The sequence below is a fragment of the Macrosteles quadrilineatus genome, unplaced genomic scaffold, assembly GCF_028750875.1.
Source record: "Macrosteles quadrilineatus isolate MER2022 unplaced genomic scaffold, UCM_ALF_1.0 Scaffold_4__1_contigs__length_99947679, whole genome shotgun sequence".
Taxonomy (NCBI): Eukaryota; Metazoa; Arthropoda; class Insecta; order Hemiptera; family Cicadellidae; genus Macrosteles; species Macrosteles quadrilineatus.
This window is the reverse complement of record NW_026542597.1, coordinates 44,305,434-44,326,650: the sequence shown is the minus strand read 5'-3', so window position 1 is coordinate 44,326,650 and position 21,217 is coordinate 44,305,434. Positions and strand designations below refer to the sequence as shown.

The following is a 21,217-nucleotide window of genomic DNA, read 5'->3' as shown; positions in this document are numbered from 1 at the left end:
AGATTTGTGTCTAGGTTAAGCCCAAAAATTGAGTATGCTTAAGATCTCCTATTTTTTTACGGGGTAGAAATGGGATTTTCCCATTTTCACTGTAAAAAGTTGCAATTTATTTCCAAACCATTTTGAAGAGATCATAAAAACAAATAATTTAGTATACAGAAGCGTTGTTGTATGCCTAACGGTTACGGAGAAAATAAAAAAGTGTACATTTAAAATGACCATGTTATTCTTATGGAGAATAAATAATGTCTTAAAGCTTGCTTGTCTATGGAAATATTTTAGGGAAATTTGGAAATTTTGGCCATATTGAAAAAAAAAACCCGATTTTCGAGACTCCGATTTTATTAGACTTTTAGTTTGGTATTATTGCACATACTCATTGGAAATGTAAACCATCAAAAAATCTTTTAAAGCAATTGTTTTTAAGGTTAAGGGGTTTTATTTCATATCTTGACTAGACTAAATTTGATCTAAATAACTGTAAACATGAACAACAATACGATTGGAATCATATGAAATCAAAAAACATCTGATTAACAACAGTATTGCCAAAATAAACCTGTAAACATTATACATGTAATTATTTTTGTAATTAACTATTTGTGTTTTATTACTTAACTACAATTGAACGAGCGGAAGCGAATCCTGTGGAGTTTAAAAACAGCTGATTAACAACAGTATTACCAAAATATACCTGTTAACATTATACATATATTTTTTTATAAACTACTTGTGAACTATTACAAAATAAAAGAATTGAATGAGCGTAAAAAAAGTATTGAAACAAATTGTATTACTTGACTCAACACAGAATTCGCTTATGACAAAATATGTGTGTGTTAGTATCTGTGGAGACGATACAGGCCACGATGAATTGTTATCCAAGCTGAATAGTTATCCAAGCGTACCAACTATCAATTAAGATATGGTAATTTTTAGAATTCCCATAAGAATTACATAGTTTTTTTTATAACCATCCCACCACCACTTAAGATAATTTAATGATTAAGAATACTAAATTACATGTATTTTTTGAAGGATTTGCAACATGGGTATAGCACAGACTAGGGATAAAAAGTTTTGTTCCCTATAGTGACCAAAGTTGAAATAAGTTATTTACTACTAACAACTTATGACAGATTTTTACCTATTTTCAACCTCATACAACACGTTTGCTGTATGTTTTTTATCTTAAATCATGAATAGTTTATAGATAATACATACAGTTTCAAAGGTTTGTACCAAATTCTGTCTAAATTAGAGGTTCAGAAGAAAATTTACAGGGAAAATAGTAAGGTTTATTATTTTTTTAATTTTTGGACGCCATATTGGAAAACCCCAATTTCCGAGACTCCGATTTTATTAGACTTTTAGTATGTTATTTAACATACTTTTTGGAAATGAAAACCATCAAAAAACCTTTTAGAGCAATTTTTTTAAGGTTAAGGGTGTTTTTTCCATATCTTGACTAGACTAGTAACAAAAAATGTTTAAACAGGTTATAAAGGCTTTAAAGTGGGTAATATTAAGTTACATTATTCATCCTTAACGCAATAATTGACTGTATAATGCTATGATTCACAGCTCGGAGTCCGGTTTTTGCTCATTTGAACGCATCTTTACAAGGATTAACCACCATCCGAGCATTTGGGGCTCAGCACATACTTACTCAGGAATATGACTACCATCAGGTATTACAAATTTATAAGTATTTTTACTGGATAAAATTCTAATCTGTTCAATAAAGCTGTGTTATTGCATTACATTTTTTTGTCATTATAAGCTGTCACAAAAAAGACTAACTTGCACTAATTACTCAAAACACCCCCTCATTGTGTTTGTGTTTGTGTATTTTTAGCGAATTTCCCATAGGGAATAACCTATTACCGTAGTACTCATGGTAAGACCTGGACTCGGGACTGATTTTTTTTTTTCGTTTTGAGGTCCCTAGAGGCCAAAAACACCATCCGTCCAAATTCATATATATCTAAATATATAAAAGGCAAAGCCCTCACTGACTGACTCACTCACTCACTCACTCACTCATCACTAATTCTCCCACTTCCCATTTACCTAGGAGGCTGAAATTTGGTACACTGATTCTTTAGGCATTAAATAGGAAAACTAAGTTGTTTTAATTCTGATCGGACTCTCGGGCTCCGCCCCAGTGGCTCTGGAGTTTCCCATGTTAACCTTATGAGTACTCATATTTAAATGGAATTAATGAATCTTAACAGCTGTTTCAATTAAACAAGTTGGCTCTGTTCTAGGATGTTCAATAGCATTTAAGTTACAAGGATTACCAATAGGGTGCAGCACTATTTTTTTTTTTTAAATTTATGACAACAGCTAATTTGCAACCAAAAGGTGAGTGAGCGTAGCGAACGAACTTCATCCTAGAGGCGAGTTAGCGTAGCGAACGAACTTCAACCAGGACGTGATTGAGCCTTGCGAACAAGCTCACTTATGAAGTTAAACGGGGCGAAGCCCGCGGTTACAGCTAGTATATCTATATATATAAAAGGCAAAGCCATCACTGACTGACTGACTGACTCACTCACTCATCACTAATTCTCCCACTTCCCACTTACCTAGGAGGCTGAAATTTGGTACACTGATTCTTTAGGCATTAAATAGGAAAACTAAGTGGTTTTTATTCTGATCGGACTCTCGGGCTTCGCCCCAGTGGCTCTGGAGTTTCCCATGTTAACCTAATGAGTACTCATATTTAAATGGAATTAATGAATCTTAACAGCTGTTTCAATTAAACAAGTTGGTTCTGTTCTACGATGTTAAATAGTATTGAAGTTACAAGGATTACCAACAGAGTGCAGCACTATTATTTTTTAATATTTTACAACAGCTAATTTTAAACCAAAAGTGAGTGAGCGTAGGGAATGAGCTAACCTGAAGGCAAGTGAGCGCAGCGAACGAGCTCCAACCGTAAAGGTGAGTGAGCGTAGCGAACGAACTTCAACCAGGACGTGTGAGCGCAGCGAACGAGCTCCAACCTAAACGTGAGTGAGCGTAGCGAACGAACTTCAACCAGGACGTAATTGAGCCATGCGAACGATCTCACATATGAAGTTAAACGGGGCAAAGCCCGCGGGTACAGCTAGTATATATATATGTTATATATATATAACATATATATATATGTTATAGTATATATATTAGTATATATATATATAGTATATATGTTTATGTGTGTCCGTTAGCGCGATAACTCGAGCAAAAATGATCCGATTTTGATGAAATTTGGTATAAACGTGTAAACCTACATTTATTTGAACGAGTTTGCGAACCAGCATAATCGGACTACGGGAACGGGGGTTTACGGGGGGTTTTGTGGGGTAAAAGAAGGTTTTTCCCATTTTTTACCCAAAAAACATAAAATTTTGCAATTTCTTTCCAAACCATTTTGTAGAGCTTAAAAAACAAATAATTTAGTATATTGAAGCGTTATTATGCGCCTTATGGTTACGGAGAAAATTAAAAAAAATGTAAATTTAAAATTGCCATGTTAATTCTTATGGAGAACAAGTAAACTGTTGTAGTTTGCTTGTTTATGAACATATTTTGATCAAATATGGAAAATGTTTTTATTTGTTACTAACTATTAACATTTTACAAAAAAAACAGTTTTACCCTCCCTGATGCTGCAAACCTAAGTACTTGTTAAACTAATTCTATTTAAATAGGAAATAAATGTTATATTTTTAAGCAGACATTTTAGTGTAAATCCAATCAGGCAAATGGAAATTCGCTTAGTCTGCAGGTTTGCTGCGGCGGGGATGTTATTAATAACCTGTTTGTCTGTTTTTTAACTGTTATTGTTAATTGACAATATTTTCATTTGACAGTAAGCAATAAGCTTAAAAAGTCTTAGACATTTCAGAAAATTCCAAATACTAAACTTGGCTGCCAAAGTCAAGCTCAGCCAAAAGAATTAAAGACATGTTGGGCATTGAAGTTGTGCACAAGGTTGGTTGTGTCAATCAAACCGACCATATGGATAAAAATAATTGTATCAACACATTCTGACTATGCCAAGTTGCAAATAGCAAAATATGATGACAAATAAAATTGGACACTTTTAATCAAACGGCGACCAAGTTTGTACTTGTTTAAGCAATGTATGACTGATGAGAGATGAATGTTACCCAAATAATGTTTTGAAATACACAAAATAAAATAAATACATAATATCTCTGTAGCTTACAAACATTCGTGCAACACACTTACACTTACAACAGTGGCTGATTCACAGGGGAAGGGGGAAATTCCTCCTTCCCAAATTCCTAAAATCACTATTACAAAATAATAAATCCAAACTAATAGCTAATAGTTACAAATTGCAATTGAGTTAGAGTTAGTCAGATTTCTCAAAAAACCTCTTCTAAGGACATATAAATTTAAATAATTTCCGTCGGAGGGCTAAATTTTCTAGGATTTCCCTCCCTATACAAATTATGTGTTCCCCCACAAATGTTCTCTTTGGGTGCATTCCTGACTTAACCTTTCCCGGACGGGCGAAATCGTTGAAAAAAATTATAGGAAGAAATAAAAATCAATTTTCTTTATTTGTGTTTTGTTTTACAAGTATACATAAAATAAACACAATGGAACACTTCATACTGTTAAAATGATTTTTTACTCGTTTTTAACTATGCGGATATATTTGCTACCTGTCCGCGGATGAGTAGAAAAGCAGCAAATATATACGCCACCCGTCTTTGAAGATATGACCATGATAACGTTAATCAATAAATAAAGAACAATATGTAAACAATAAATAAAGACAACGTAGTGTTGAGCGCGAAACGTTGAGGGGGGAGCGTAGGAGAGGTGGGTTGGTGCGCGGGAGAGGGGGAGACGCAGGAGAGGGGCAGGCGCGGGTGAGAGAGGGGAATGCGGGAGAGAGCGCAGCCATGGAGAGAGCAGGAAAGTGGCGCCTTGGTACCGCAAACATCTGGTTCCTGGTCAAGCACCTGCCATTCTGTCTGAAGAAATGGCAGAATCCGCTTCCCGTCCGGAACATCAAAAACCATAAGCGGATATATCCGCCACCCGTCCTTTATCGCCAAAACCCGTCCGGGAAGCGTTAATAAGTAGCAAGTACCTTACAAAGTTTAAGTGTTGTTAAATTTTCATTGTTTTTAAACTAAACAAATTATTAGAGGCAAAGTTAGGACTGCCAAGTCTTTACTACAGAAAAAAATGTTTTTATCCAGCAATAAGCTACTTACTAAATATTCTCTTTTCTTACAGGACGTCCACTCGTCTGCTTGGTTCATGTTCCTTTCGTCCAGTCGGGCGTTTGGCATGTGGTTAGACATGGTATGCCTGCTGTACATTATTGTTGTGGTGTTCGGTTTTCTGCTGTTGAACCTGAGTAAGTCTCTTTTTGAATAATCCTACTAATATTATAAGTGAGAAAGTTTGGATGTTTGGATGGATGGATGGATGGATGTTTGTGAAAAGTAAACCCGAAAAATACTGGTCGGATTGTGTTGAAATTTGGTGTGATGATAGCTCCTACTCCCGATTAACATATAGACACATTCTCTTATCCTCTTATCTCAAAAATCCCTTCGGACTCCTCCCCAGTGGCTCTGCAATTTCCCGTGTTAACCTCACGAGTAGTCATATTTAAAAGGAATAAAATAATTTTGTCAGCTGTTTCAACTACACAAGTTGGTTCTTTAATAGCATTAAAAAGTTATAAGGTTTACCAACAGGGCACTATTAATGTTTTTTCATCTATGACAACATCTAATTTGAACCAACTAGCAACAAAAAGCTGTGAAAAACTATAATTTCACTTTTTTTATTGTTTAGGTGCAGTGGTTTAGGTTGCTATGGTAGATGTGTTATACTATATAGCATACCGTAAATTAAAAGAACCAAATTTCCTTAAGCTGTGTCCTCTCCCATTACAAACGCAAAGCACAAGTATAACTACAATAATCATTTTATACTTTATACTTTTATATCGTACGAAGGACGGGTACTCTGCATGTTGTAATTATTTGTTTGTATCTTTTGAGCTCTTCAATTATAAATATTTATTTAACAATGATAAATTAGATAAAGGGAGTTGTTAATTTGTGTAACACTAGATCAGACCGCATAGTTAACCAATGAGACATATAGTCATTAGCTGCTAAAATTTCAACTTTAAGTGCACGTGCAGGCACACAATACATAGAGGAAAAATCCAGCCTTTTCAAAATTTTTAGTCAAAACTTAGATGTCATGTAAAATTGTGTAAGAAATTTTGCTGTAAAATGTATGTACAAATAGGGTTTGTTAAGTTTTTAAAATATGTTCACTAACTGTACAAAAAGTTATTACAAGACTCATTTTACAAACTACAGTATAATGTTTGGATATCTTTCACATAACTGTTACAGCATTTTCTGCTACTAGGGCACTGTCATAAAAAGCTATTGATAGCTGGAGCTATTGATTTTTAATCATCGAAAAACCTTAATAAAAAATCACTTTTATGTTGGTTGTTCACCTTGCGTTTCCTTGAAACTAGTCGGATTTGAATAACTAATAGTATAAATGAAAGCCGGTATTGTGGTGAAGGTTCTTAGACCAAAATATATAGTATTATAATCATAACTGGTGAAATACCCGTACATCTTAAATTTAAGTAAGAATTCAAAAATAAATCAAATTTATGTTTTTTGGTCAAGTTATACAGTAGATTAATATATGCCGATGCTTGATATGATATCTGTGTGTGTATACCTTCAATTTTTCTATTTGAGACCTCAATTATGAAAATCGGTTGGGGAGAAGAGCCAAACGATCTCGTAAAAGAATTTTGTAATTATATAAGATTGTGTTGGCAGATGTGTTTGGAGGAGTCGTCGGCTTGTCCATCACCCAGGCGATGGGTCTAACAGGAATGTTGCAGTTCAGCATGAGGCAGTCAGCAGAACTGGAGAACATCATGACCAGTGTAGAGAGAGTTCTGGAGTACTGGAGGCTGGACTGTGAATCGACAATGGATCGTACTGAGGGTAACCTATCTGTCAACTAGTGGAATAAGTCAAGCCTAAAATTGTACAAATAATTCAACGGGTAGAAAAAGGTTGCAGTCATTGACTTTTAGAAACTGAAGCTCATCGTAACTTAATGGACCAGTGGATTAGTATTAAAATTAAACTTAGTTGAATATGCCATAGTGACTAGTAAGGGGGGTAAAACCGAGGATGCTTTGATAGAGGGAAAAAATTGAAAAATTATATTTTTATTGAGATTGATGTACACATAAATAAAGGGTAAACAGTGATGTTGGGGACTAACATATGGGAAAGGGATGTCTTCTAACAAAGCTATGGTGCTTGCTTTCCAATCACTAGGTTTGCATGTGATGTGCTATGGGCCCATGACAATTGTGTCCCTCCCACTTTTTTCCCGTGCGCCCCTAACAAACCTAAAAATTTTGAGCCTATGGGCCCGGGGTCCACAAGGACCATTTAAAGCAACCCTGCCGGACACCAAAGAAATTGTTGAGGATTTTTTATTGATTATACTCGACTTTAATGTTTGTTTGCACAGACAATAAACTATGTGAGATGTGGCCAGGAAAAGGAATGATTGAATTTCACGATGTCTCCTTGAGTTACTCACTGCAGTTGCCAAGGGTGCTCAAGAACATTTCTCTTGTCATAAAACCAAAAGAAAAGGTAAATAATATTGAAAAGACAAAAACATTGATGTTCATTTTTAGTACAGATCAATCTAGTTGTATGTTTTTCAACTTTTTTAAAACAAGGCTTTATTTCAGGATTGTTTTTATTCATTACTTCAGACTAGGGTTAGAGGTTACAGCATTATCACTTAGGTACAATCCATTTTGTGATTTTGGCAAGATTTGACCCCGGGGACCTTCCTGGACCTCGGGGACCGAGGTCCCTCGATCGGCAACTATACCAGCTCACTCCCCAGGTTAAATGTATCAACTGGAGTTTACACCAAATTACCCAAAATTTTTCTGTACCTAAATTTCTTATCTTTGGTTCATATTTGGTTGATGTATAACAAATGGTACATTTTACCAAATACACCACAAATGTCTTCAATAAAATAAGAGACAATGGGTGATCAGTAAAATCTACAGCTATGAAGCAATCAATAATTGAGTGTGCTGGAGTAGCCTAATGTTAATGAATTTATTTCAAATTTGACCATAGCACTAAAAATGAATCACCTCTACAGAATTCACTATATTACAGTATTAAAATGCTCAGATTAGGAAAGGAAAGTTACTCACTTTTTCTTAATGTTTTCAGATTGGTATTGTAGGACGGACTGGAGCAGGCAAGTCATCCCTCATCTCAGCATTGTTTCGTCTTCACGACATCGAGGGCAAGATCCTGATAGATGGAGTAGACACACAGACTATCAGTCTTCAAACTTTGCGTTCTAGCATTTCCATCATTCCGCAAGAGCCAGTGTTGTTCTCTGGTGGTTTGCGATCCAACTTAGATCCATTCAACCAATTCAGTGATGAACAGCTCTGGAATGCACTTAGTGAGGTAAAGTCATTTTAATATTAAATATTAGTAAGATTAGTGCTTGATTTCTATAATTTGAGTTATGGTACCAGAACCTATGCTTAGAAATCATATCTCTACCTTCCATAAGCTGTCATGATTATCTTCCTGCATAAACAATTCATAAGATCAGCATTTGTTTAAAATTACATTATCAGACTTCAAACACTGCTGAGTTCTACATTGGATAAAATTCTGTTTAAAATTATAATCTATATTGGCTAAAACAAATTTTGACTAGAATAAGGTCAACACAATTAGAAATTCAGAGGCAACTACTGAATCCTGATTAAACAATTGCAAGGTAGAGCTGAAAAATACGGTAAAGGACCTAGAAGGAGGGCTTGACTGGCAACTGGCAGAGGGAGGAAGCAACTTCAGTGTGGGTCAGAGGCAACTACTGTACCCTGATACATAAATGTTTTGCAGGTAGAGCTGAAAGATACAGTAAATGACCTAGAGGGAGGGCTGGACTGGCAACTGGCAGAGGGAGGAAGCAACTTCAGTGTGGGTCAGAGGCAACTACTGTACCCTGATACATAAATGTTTTGCAGGTAGAGCTGAAAGATACAGTAAAGGACCTAGAAGGAGGGCTGGACTGGCAACTGGCAGAGGGAGGAAGCAACTTAAGTGTGGGTCAGAGGCAACTACTGTACCCTGATACATAAATGTTTCGCATGTAGAGCTGAAAGATACAGTAAAGGACCTAGAAGGAGGGCTGGACTGGCAACTGGCAGAGGGAGGAAGCAGCTTCAGTGTGGGTCAGAGACAACTACTGTACCCTGATACATAAATGTTTTGCAGGTAGAGCTGAAAGATACAGTAAAGGACCTAGAAGGAGGGCTGGACTGGCAACTGGCAGAGGGAGGAAGTAACTTAAGTGTGGGTCAGAGGCAACTACTGTACCCTGATACATAAATGTTTTGCAGGTAGAGCTGAAAGATACAGTAAAGGACCTAGAAGGAGGGCTGGACTGGCAACTGGCAGAGGGAGGAAGCAACTTAAGTGTGGGTCAGAGGCAACTACTGTACCCTGATACATAAATGTTTTGCAGGTTGAGATGAAAGATACAGTAAAGGACCTAGAAGGAGGGCTGGACTGGCAACTGGCAGAGGGAGGAAGCAACTTCAGTGTGGGTCAGAGGCAACTACTGTACCCTGATACATAAATGTTTTGCAGGTAGAGCTGAAAGATACAGTAAAGGAACTAGAAGGAGGGCTGGACTGGCAACTGGCAGAGGGAGGAAGCAACTTCAGTGTGGGTCAGAGGCAACTACTGTACCCTGATACATAAATGTTTTGCAGGTAGAGCTGAAAGATACAGTAAAGGACCTAGAAGGAGGGCTGGACTGGCAACTGGCAGAGGGAGGAAGCAACTTCAGTGTGGGTCAGAGGCAACTACTGTATCCTGATACATAAATATTTTGCAGGTTGAGATGAAAGATACAGTAAAGGACCTAGAAGGAGGGGCTGGACTGGCAACTGGCAGAGGGAGGAAGCAGCTTCAATGTGGGTCAGAGGCAACTACTGTACCCTGATACATAAATATTTTGCAGGTTGAGATGAAAGATACAGTAAAGGACCTAGAAGGAGGGCTGGACTGGCAACTGGCAGAGGGAGGAAGCAGCTTCAATGTGGGTCAGAGGCCACTACCGTACCCTGATACATAAATATTTTGCAGGTTGAGATGAAAGATACAGTAAAGGACCTAGAAGGAGGGCTGGACTGGCAACTGGCAGAGGGAGGAAGCAGCTTCAGTGTGGGTCAGAGGCAACTACTGTACCCTGATACATAAATGGTTTGCAGGTAGAGCTGAAAGATACAGTAAAGGACCTAGAAGGAGGGATGGACTGGCAACTGGCAGAGGGAGGAAGCAACTTCAGTGTGGGTCAGAGGCAACTACTGTACCCTGATACATAAATGTTTTGCAGGTAGAGCTGAAAGATACAGTAAAGGACCTAGAAGGAGGGCTGGACTGGCAACTGGCAGAGGGAGGAAGCAACTTCAGTGTGGGTCAGAGGCAACTACTGTACCCTGATACATAAATGTTTTGCAGGTAGAGCTGAAAGATACAGTAAAGGACCTAGAAGGAGGGCTGGACTGGCAACTGGCAGAGGGAGGAAGCAACTTCAGTGTGGGTCAGAGGCAACTACTGTACCCTGATACATAAATGTTTTGCAGGTAGAGCTGAAAGATACAGTAAAGGACCTAGAAGGAGGGCTGGACTGGCAACTGGCAGAGGGAGGAAGCAACTTCAGTGTGGGTCAGAGTCAACTACTGTACCCTGATACATAAATGTTTTGCTGGTAGAGCTGAAAGATACAGTAAAGGACCTAGAAGGAGGGCTGGACTGGCAACTGGCAGAGGGAGGAAGCAACTTCAGTGTGGGTCAGAGGCAACTACTGTACCCTGATACATAAATGTTTTGCAGGTAGAGCTGAAAGATACAGTAAAGGATTTGGAGGGAGGGCTGGACTGGCAACTGGCAGAGGGAGGAAGCAACTTCAGTGTGGGTCAGAGGCAACTACTGTACCCTGATACATAAATGGTTTGCAGGTAGAGCTGAAAGATACAGTAAATGACCTGGAGGGAGGGCTGGAATGGCAACTGGTAAAAGGAAAAAGCAACTTCAGTGTGTGTCAGAGGCAACTACTGTACCCTGATACATAAATGTTTTGCAGGGAGAGCTGAAAGATACAGTAAATGACCTGGAGGGAGGGCTGGAATGGCAACTGGTAAAAGGAAAAAGCAACTTCAGTGTGGGTCAGAGGCAACTACTGTACCCTGATACATAAATGGTTTGCAGGTAGAGCTGAAAGATACAGTAAATGACCTAGAGGGAGGGCTGGACTGGCAACTGGCAGAGGGAGGAAGCAGCTTCAATGTGGGTCAGAGACAACTACTGTACCCTGATACATAAATGTTTTGCAGTTAGAGCTGAAAGATACAGTAAAGGATTTGGAGGGAGGGCTGGAATGGCAACTGGCAGAGGGAGGAAGCAACTTCAGTGTGGGTCAGAGGCAACTACTGTACCTTGATACATAAATGGTTTGCAGGTAGAGCTGAAAGATACAGTAAAGGACTTGGAGGGAGGGCTGGACTGGCAACTGGCAGAAGGAGGAAGCAACTTCAGTGTGGGTCAGAGACAACTTTTGTGTCTAGCAAGAGCAGTATTGCGCAACAATCACATCTTAATATTGGACGAGGCAACTGCAAACGTTGACCCTCAGTGAGTAGCAAATAAACCTGCTGATTATACTTTAGTATCATCTTTGACTATGGTATTACATAGTTTTATAACATTTTGGGCACATATTGCACTATATTTGAACAATGTTTGTTCAAAAATCATTATTGAATCTTAGTTTGTGTGGATTGGAATAAATTTTGTATGTAATTTCCCTTTGGACCATTTTCCCCATCTTATCAAATCAAACTTTTACTAAGTGAGATTTTAGTTTGCGTGCAGTTGTTGAATGTTTGCAGCCACTTATCTCTCCCCACTCCCTGCCATAATCCATGTTGGCTGGAAAGCATCATTATATAATACCTCAATGGAAATGACATCTAGGTTCGATGTCAATCCATGAAATGATCAAAGCATCAAATCATTAATTCATTTGGAGAGCACTATAGCCACTTTCAAAATCAATCAGCTCTTTAGACATATATGGTCAATTAAAAAAAAAAAACTCACAAAAAACATGTTTAACAGGACAGATGCGTTGATCCAGAGCACAATAAGGCGCAAGTTTGCCGACTGCACTGTCCTCACCATTGCTCATCGTCTTCACACTGTGATGGATTCCCATAGACTCATGGTGCTTGACTCGGGGGTCCTCGTGGTAAGATGCACACCATTATCTTATTACATGGTGGATAAAACTCTGGATAAAAAATTGCAATATAAAATGGTTTATGTTTTTGTGTCAATTGATACGTGATGTAGTTAGAAACAACTACTAACAGCTGTTTCATGCTGCTGGGGCACATCTTCAGGTTGTAGAACCTAAAAAATAAATATGATTTCATCCGTGTATGAGTTTGTATATATACTATCTGTTTGTCTATGAAACACAAAATAAACAAATACAACATTGAAATAACGATCTACTACTTGAAGATGTGCCCCAGCAGCATGAAAAACTTTGTCCTCCCCCATTGTAAATAAGGCAAAGCTTGAGTATAACTGCAATAAGCATTTTATACTTATATGCCAACCCCGTACGAAGGACGTGTACTCTGTTAGTTTACTCATAAAACTGTTTTATCAGTTGACTACTGGTTTTAGTTCACTACAGTTGAAAGGTTTTACTAGTGCTTCATAAATAAATTATTAAGAAATTTAGTTCTGTTGTTTTATTTGCAATACTCACATTAGTTTCATTGCCAGGAGTTTGACCACCCATGGAAGTTGCTCCACAACCAAGATGGCTTCTTGTACAGGTTGGTGAGGGAGTCTGGCCGAGGAGCTGCTCAAATGCTACATTCTATCGCATCTCAGGTGAGTTTTTGGAAACTTGTTCTAAATATGGTAATATATTTATACAATCTAGACCATTAATAATTGTTAACTAAATAGTGGAATGTTGGAGTCTTAACTGACTTTGTAATTAATCAAAATTACTATGAGGAGTTGACAGAGATACAATATTACTATAACTTATCTTTATTTTTCTTTGGTGAAAGGACATTAATGTATGTCACCATAGAATACTGGTTTGCCCATTGGCCAAACTAACAGGGATTAGGAGGGATTCTCCCACAAAAATCGTTAACCTCTTCTGGGGTCACGGGACATAATCATCCACATCGAGGCAATAAAGTATTCATTTTAGAAAATAAATATTCTAAAAATTGGCCTAGCGGTAAATCCAGTGCTGAATGTTAATATTACATAGTACGAGCAGTGATAAAAAGAATTAAATATAGACTGTCAGCCGTGCTACGGTTACCATAGGTTCGTGCGCACAACGCTGGGAGCGCCGTGTAGTTACGTAGTTCGTACGCCGTAGCTACATGGCGCTCCCAGTGGTGTGTGCCAGAACCTATGGTAACAGCAGCACGGCTGACGGTCTATATTTAATTGTTTTTGTCTATAGTACGTCATATGGACAAGCCAGAGGTAACTATTATTATTGATATACCTGGTTTATCCGTCTGAGACAATACCACAGAGCTACCAAGTTTGGTGTATGAAACTATGAATCCAATTGAACAACATCCAATTAATGAACAAATCCATTGCCTCAGTGAGAAGTATTATAGTGCAACTTAACTGAAAGCTATGTGCAGCTCCAAAGTTAAATTTTAAACCGCTATGCTTAAGGCTTTTATGTTCATTTGTGCTGTAGAATATTAATTACTTCTTCACAGTTGTAGTAATCTCAGAATACCTGTATTGGTTGTATTCTTGTTTCAGAACTACCAGCAATTGAAAAAAGACCAAAACTTAGAAGTTTCTGAAGTTGATCCTAACAGAGGAGCAAATTAACTTTGTTATGACAGTTATAGCTCAACTTCCAAGACTAAGGATCTCAAAGGAGGACCTAGATAATAATGTTAAAGGGATGCATTTATTAATACACTCAAGAAGTATCTACCTTCTATTGGGTCGTTATCGGCACAAACTGGACATTTTTCATTCTTGCAGTTGGCAAGTTAATTCAGTTCTTACTGTAAGTAAAATGTTCTCAACAATTTATTGAAACTAACCGTCGATAATTACCAAGATAAAAAGAATAATGCTTGTTTGTACATTTTATTGATAGTAGTTTGTGACTTCACACAGTTAATGTGTATTATTTTTGTATTAAAAATTAAATGTACAAAACATGGTTAAATATTAGTTCTTTACAACACCCTTTAACTGGCTCCCAAATATGTATCGGTACGGATCTAAAATTATAATTCATTGAGCCTCATGATTAACGTTCAGAAACCTGTGTTTACAATAATTAAGTTCCTTACTTTGTGAAACATTGCATTATCTATGTGGTCATTAATATTTCAGTTAGTCCTTGAAAATATCCGACATAAGAATTGTCTGTATATTAAGGTCTACAACGAGTTCATGTCCCAGCCAATCAACACTGTGGGACGATTAGTCTCACCATAGTAGCCAATAATGTTAGAGATAACACTAACAATGCTCCTTGCAACATATGAATCTGAATCACGTTTTCTTATTAGGTTTCCGTGGGAAGGTTGTCAAATTTTACTGAAAAGCACCGCCAGTTGGTGGATGAGTATGAAAAAAGTATTTAAGCAAAAATATGCATAAAAGAGGGTGTTTGTAGAAGGCCATACCCATTTGAACAATGAAGCTGGCAACAGGTGTTTATCAGTTTCCATTGAGATTAATGTTGAGAAAACATCAGTTTCGTATTGGCGGGCTTATCACAACCAGGGTTAACCGGGGTCTTTGGCAGTCTTAGATCAGTTTGACAATCTCTCAGTTAGTCACATGTCCATAATCAAGCCGAATTTCCTTAATTTAGTTCACATCCTCAAATACAACCAGTGATAAACCCAGCTGGCACTGTGGAAAGCATAGTTAGTTATTAGCATTGAATAGTTATTGGATACTACGAGATTAATCTTCCCTAAGTTGAGGGAACCGGCTAGAATTTGATGGAGGAATATAAAGTACACAGCGCTGGTAATTTGAACTCGCTTGCTTTGCTGCAACTGTAACTCGTAGGAAACCTTAATTTACAGAAATCATTATAATACAGGATGATTACAAATGCAATAGACAAAATGTGTATTAAATTATATACAAACTGTCAATATCATTTGTAATCACCCTGATGGATAGCCTATAGCCTATTTAAAATTTTGTTTCTGTTTGTGTCGGTTGCTCTGCTAAGTGCTTAGACAAATTAATTGTGCACAGGTTAATGCAGATAATTTTAAATTAAGATAATATAAATATTTAACGTAAAAATAAAGCACAATTGATTCAAGAACATATTTATTCTAATTACAAGGGGAAGAGAATAACTTATAAATAATTGCAAAATATGCAATTAACTAAAGTTGTAAATTAAATAAAATTAAAAGCTTTACTCAACTTCTTCCAAAAAGAACTTTTTCAATTTTGTGATTGCTCTATCATATCCGAGTCCTTTTCTTACTATCCTATACCTGCCGGGTTCAGTAAGATCCACTATAGTAGAGCCTTCTCTAGCTGTATTCCATCCGTGATCTACCATGTTAATGCTTGTGTCAAAAACTCCACCCAGTTTAGGCCATAGTGATTTAAATTCTTCAACATGAATACAATTTGGCTCGTTACTTAGGTTAGCACTGGTTAAAGCAAGAGGTTGGCCAAGCGCTGACGTAACAAAATCAATGAACGGGTGCCAAATGGTCCCTGGAACACGGATACCGACGTTTGTTATTCCGGGGTTCAAGTCCGGATTGAGCCTCGGTTTTCGTTCCAAAATCACTGTTACTGGTCCGGGCAAAAGCGATTTCAACAATCCTTTAGGGAGGTAAGTAGTCTTGCTGTACTTCTTAACTTCACTCACAGCACACACACAAATTGCCAAAGGTTTACTTTTGTCTCGACCTTTGATCTCGTAGAGCTTATTAATGGCTGCGGTATTTGATGAATCACACGCGAGACCAAACACAGTGTCTGTCGGTACAGCTATAACTTCCCCTTGCTCTAGAAGCCGACGAGCCGTATTAATAGCTTTATTGTCCAACCCACAAAGTTGTATCACTTTTGGGTCAGGAGGATCATCTGCCAACCAAGAATCTTCTGGGTTTAAGGAGGACATTACAGCTGATTTATGAATAGAAGGTGAAACTTTTTCAAGCAATTTGCGAGAAATAAATCTTTGCAGCATGACTAGCCTAATCTCTCCACCGATGACCACAGGTGGTACTGCAGCACTTGTAGAAGGTAGTCATTGGTTCATCAGCTGACCGAGTTTGCAACTGCAGGAAGTATGCTCGAGGATGCCAACACACTGGACAACGCTCATCAGTAGAGTCTACGTTCTCCCAAGCCGCTGCACCACCCAGCACGTCGTCGATTTCCTGCAAAATAATTTTGATAAGTGGGCCAGAATTCTACTATTTTGCAAATATTTAACTTAGGTCTCTACTGCCAAAAACAAGAAGTTGAAAAATAGGGCTTATTTAACTAGCCTACAGTAAATACACGTTATCGGTGCAAACAGGCTGTCGAGAAAACTTGCTTTTAAATTTAGAATATGAGTATTTTTTTTAGGAAAACACACTTGGCTTAGAAATACATAAAGTTATTTTCCAACTGTAAATATAACCTTGTAGCTGGTCCAACAATGCTTTATTACTAAATATATCTTGTAAATAAAAGATTGGAATGGACAACAAATTAATTGCAGTAAGTTGACAATGCATAAATGCAAATTAATTTGTAAGTTAGGTGGTATCAAATCCGCCATCTACATTTATTACAACACTCCAAAAACACAAAAAAAAAAAATTATTTGCCTTTGGTCATTGATACTTTAAATTACAAATTCATCCTACTTAAAATCATACAGTACTTATTTTTAGCCAATTCGATATCTGGGTCAGAAAAACTGTATATAATAAGACTAACTTACAATTTTACATAATAATTGGGCTAGTTTCAGTAAAAATAGGAAATGCACTTAGTGTCCAATAATTGTTGCTTCTTTATTACCTATTGAACCAAACCATGCCAAATAATTTACTTTTCATTTTTCCATTCTCAGATTTAAATTATATTAAAACTAACTTGGACATATATTCTACAACACTGAAACAAACAACAAACGTTTAAATTAAGTTAACTGATGAAAAAGAAGTCATTATGCTTATCAGAGACAATTACTATTATCTTAACTCATTTTTTATCAGATGTTGCATAGGCCTATGCTTCCTGTATAAAAAGTGTTTTGAAAGAAAACTGACATTGTTTTGCAACTGAAAGCAAGTTGTCTTTTTAAGACTTATTGAATGGAGACAAATTTCCCTCGAGGAAAGAAGCTAACATGGGTAGCAGGGAAAGACCTAAACACGGAATTAATTTTTTTTATCTCCCCAGAGGTTGAAACACTATTCGTTCAAATTTTAACATACAACATGTGTTTGTGTGTATTCCGTGGACACAATAATGCCGCGTTTACACCAAAGTTTTCAATGAAAAGTATTAAAAGTATGAAACAAAATGTTTGGAGCTTTTTGTTGGTAACACTTGTTTCTAAAACAAATGTTTACATCAGATAGTGCACTTTCCTTTGATTTTTTCAAACAATTTAATAATCATTCCCCGAGACGTGGTGGTAGGTAGGCTCAGGGGGTAGCGAGTACCATAAGTGTTTTAAATATGAAACGTAGAAGTGACACAGAAACATTTCTTCTAAAACAAATGTTTGCTCATGTTTAAACATACTTTGATCTTTACCGACTTCTGGTGGGAAATTAAATTTCTGTTCAAAAAGTAGTTTCTTGGGTTTTTAGGAACATACTTTTAGTTAACATATTTTTAGTTGGTAAACAAGTGTTCCTGACTATGGTATAAACACTTTTCAAACTTAAAAGGGCTTAACTTAAAACTCAAGCAAGTTTAATCTAGTTTTGTTTAAATTTTGCAAGCATGTGTAGAAATGGATAAACTTGATTGGGTTCACAAACCAGTTTGCAATAGGGTAATTCAAACAAGGTGAATGTTCAAAAGTTGGGTTTTTGCAAATATTTCCAGGTAGGCCTACCCTTAAACAAGAAAATTCCCAATTTATATTGCAGATATCGTCTAGAGCTTAAAAAATAAACAATTCAAATCAAATTAGTTTTCAGAATTTGTTAGGAAACCATACACTTAACAAATATCCTGCCTGGCTGAGCATTTTCCTACAACGGCGCTGAAGGGCCACCAACTGAATAAAAAAATATTTTTCTTCATCTCTGAGAAAAAACTTAAGTTAGAATTCTAAGATTTAAGTCAGAGCATGGGAAGTAGGCTTCCTCTCTGATAAAAAAGTCAGAATTCTGAGTTTAACACGTTCGCTGCTGACCGCTAGATGCCGGGACGGCGCCAGGAGCTGAATTAACGCTCGCCGCTGCGTAAACATTGCTATAGGCCTACTATAATTTATTACTATACACTGAATTACAGAAAAAACAACAGTAGTTATACTGGATGGCAATGTTCTACAATAAAACTGGCTTTGGACATAGTACTAAGTGATTCTGATAGATAGCAGCACTACCCAGGTTGCAGTCGGTAAAGTAGTGTCCCTATCTAGCAGGAAAGAGGTGGGACAAAGCCCTGTTCTAAACAAACCTGGTGGTGATTTTGGGAAACTATATTTTTTATTGTCAGAAAAGTTCGTCCCCACGAGCTGCAAAGAAATATAGGACGCTCGTGACGAGCTGGCTGATCAATGGTAACGTTAAACAACAATGAACGGCGACGTTCCGGAACGTTTCTAGCTCCTGGCGCCGTGGCCCGTTTGACGTTCAGGAACGTCCGTAGCAGCGAACGTGTTAAAGTCAGAATTATTACTAGAACTAGTGGGTGTTCCCCTCTGAGATTTAAGTCAGATTTTAACTCTTTGCTCTCTCTCTCTACCCGCCCCTTTAGCACTAGGCTAGTCTCTTAAGTTTGAGTTGAGTAGTTGAGTATTGACTGAGTGAGTGAGTAGAGTAAGTTAGTCTCTTCAAACTCAGTCTATAGGCTACAACCATGGACACATATGGATTTAACTTATCAAACACATCTAAAAGCCAAATATAGTTTGGACCTTTGTTCTTGTATATTTGTCGATGTAAACGTTTGTGGGTCCTGAAGTCGCAAGTCCTACAGGGTCAAGTTCTTTAAGAATCGAACTAACTGTGTTTTGTTTTACTTAAAGCCATTTTGCATACATTTCAAATGCATCCATCTGTATCCATGTAACTGGCCTGAGTAGTTTAACTCATTTCTAATTAAATGTTTCACCTTTTCAATTGAAGAATAATTAATCCTACACAACCCTAACCTTTTTAAAATATGTTTTAACTTTCTATAATACTTAACACAGTGTTATATTTACAAGCAAGTAAAGATACTATTTCTGCCTGAGCCAAGCCTAATCTGAAATAATCACCAATAATGGCTACTCTTTCATTAGTGTCAATTTCGGTGCTCAATTCGCGTCGTTAGGCAGTAGAAGAACGTTCAATTCGAGGAACGCCCACTAGTTAAATTCTTACTTTAATCTCAGTATTCTAACTTTTTTCACAGAGAGGAACACCCACTAGTTAAATTCTGACTTTTTTCTCAGGGAGGAAGCCTACTCCCCGCGCTCTGACTTAGAATTATAAGTTTTTTCTCAGGGATGAAGACAAATATTTTTTTTATAGTTGGTGGTCCTTCAGCGACGTCGTATTTTCCTGTGTAGGTCTACTAACTTAAATAGGAGTAGGAATGAGCATCGATAGTCAATGTTTTCTAACGATGTTAGATTTTATTTACATCGATGGTAGGTTAACTTAGCAATCATTTTGTTACATCGATGATTTTTTTGATCAAACAGGAATTGAGATAGCCTATCAATATTTTCCATTACTAGAGGGTACAAAACGCAGACGAAAAAACTAAAAAACTTCGATGTTTTAGTCCCAATAACATCAATGTTTTTCCAAGGATGTTATGGTAACATCAATGGTTGACGTCAATGTTACCATCGAAGGTGACCATGGATGGTTGACCTAGCGATGCTCATCCTAAATAGGAGTAAGCCTAGCCTATAAAGATAGATTGCATACCTTTAACTTGGGATAGGTGCGGTGGCTTATGCGTTGAGTAATGTTGAAACTATAAGGACAAGTTCTACATTTAAATCTTAAATGACCCAGATGTTCTTCAACTGCTAATACATTGGCACAAGTTGGGCAGAAAATTGATGACATTATTTAAATCCCATGTAGGCTATAAGGCTCGTTACATCATTGGTTGAAATTTGTAAGGATTTATAGCAGAAGGGTGATACAAAAAATGAAAACTGGCACTCAATTGAAAGGTTTGTTATGGCTGATGCAATAACACTCGACTCACGTCACGTCTGTTACATAGGCCTTTATAACCTAACCTAACCAAGAATGTGATCTGATTCTGAATCATACACTTGCACCTGCACTACCTGACTACTTTGACTTGAGTACTTCAGTAATCAGTACTTTTGACTTGGGCACATGGCAGACGACGAGACGAGTACAGTACAGTAGACGAAAACACCACTAGTACCAACCTACTATAATCAAAACAACAAAAAATGGAAAAGCGATCACATAGCTTTGATTATATAAATTATATAAAATTTTAGTTTAGTCTTAGTAGCCTATATTGACTCGTTCAAAAATACCTTTTGTTCAAACATGTATCATGTTCACGTAAATAAACCATTTCATAACATTTATAATTACTTTAGGCCTAGTGTACTTCTAGACCTAAACTTCTAAAAGCTGTTGATGGACTGATGGTATGAGATTAGACATCAAAGAATTTGGAGCTATGGTATGTTTTAACATAATAACATTGACTATCGATTATATCTTTCTTTTTACTTCGTGTACATGAAGAAGTGGCAAGCCTGATATCGATGACAACTAGCAAAATTATTTCTTATTCTTATT

General features: G+C 37.1%; 3 protein-coding genes across 3 annotated transcripts in view; 1 reads left to right on the top strand and 2 right to left on the bottom strand.

Moving 5' to 3' along the window:
• LOC128991281 (probable multidrug resistance-associated protein lethal(2)03659) overlaps positions 1–14,355 on the top strand; it is a 47,515-nt gene extending 33,160 nt beyond the window's left edge. The window contains exons 19-27 of the mRNA XM_054414033.1: positions 1,585–1,691; positions 5,272–5,395; positions 6,867–7,037; positions 7,579–7,706; positions 8,313–8,558; positions 11,632–11,804; positions 12,291–12,420; positions 12,969–13,079; positions 13,998–14,355. Coding sequence (XP_054270008.1) covers positions 1,585–1,691; positions 5,272–5,395; positions 6,867–7,037; positions 7,579–7,706; positions 8,313–8,558; positions 11,632–11,804; positions 12,291–12,420; positions 12,969–13,079; positions 13,998–14,069 — 1,262 coding nt within the window. The 3' untranslated portion in view covers positions 14,070–14,355. The remainder of the gene's footprint in view (positions 1–1,584; positions 1,692–5,271; positions 5,396–6,866; positions 7,038–7,578; positions 7,707–8,312; positions 8,559–11,631; positions 11,805–12,290; positions 12,421–12,968; positions 13,080–13,997) is intronic.
• Positions 14,356–15,540: 1,185 nt separating this feature from the next.
• Positions 15,541–16,441, bottom strand: LOC128991910 (threonylcarbamoyl-AMP synthase). Its single transcript, XM_054415189.1, has one exon. The coding sequence runs from the start codon at positions 16,432–16,434 to the stop codon at positions 15,643–15,645; it is 792 nt and encodes a 263-aa protein (XP_054271164.1). The 5' UTR covers positions 16,435–16,441; the 3' UTR covers positions 15,541–15,642.
• LOC128991911 (DNA-directed RNA polymerase III subunit RPC10) lies at positions 16,441–20,730 on the bottom strand. The gene is made up of 2 exons (XM_054415190.1): positions 20,351–20,730; positions 16,441–16,627 (listed from the first exon to the last, which is right to left on the bottom strand). Exons 1-2 carry the CDS (start codon positions 20,492–20,494, stop codon positions 16,442–16,444), a joined length of 330 nt encoding a protein of 109 aa, XP_054271165.1. The 5' UTR covers positions 20,495–20,730; the 3' UTR covers position 16,441.
• Between the last annotated feature and the right edge of the window lie 487 nt (positions 20,731–21,217).

What these genes read in the sequence shown, in the direction of transcription:
- LOC128991910 (XM_054415189.1), bottom strand. Translation starts at nt 16,434, where the DNA reads ATGCTGCAAAGATTTATTTCTCGCAAATTGCTTGAAAAAGTTTCACCT.
- LOC128991911 (XM_054415190.1), bottom strand. Translation starts at nt 20,494, where the DNA reads ATGTCATCAATTTTCTGCCCAACTTGTGCCAATGTATTAGCAGTTGAA. An exon ending in GCACCTATCCCAAGTTAAAG is followed by an intron (nt 16,628 to 20,350) that starts GTATGCAATCTA and finishes ATTATTTTGCAG; the next exon opens with GAAATCGACGACGTGCTGGG.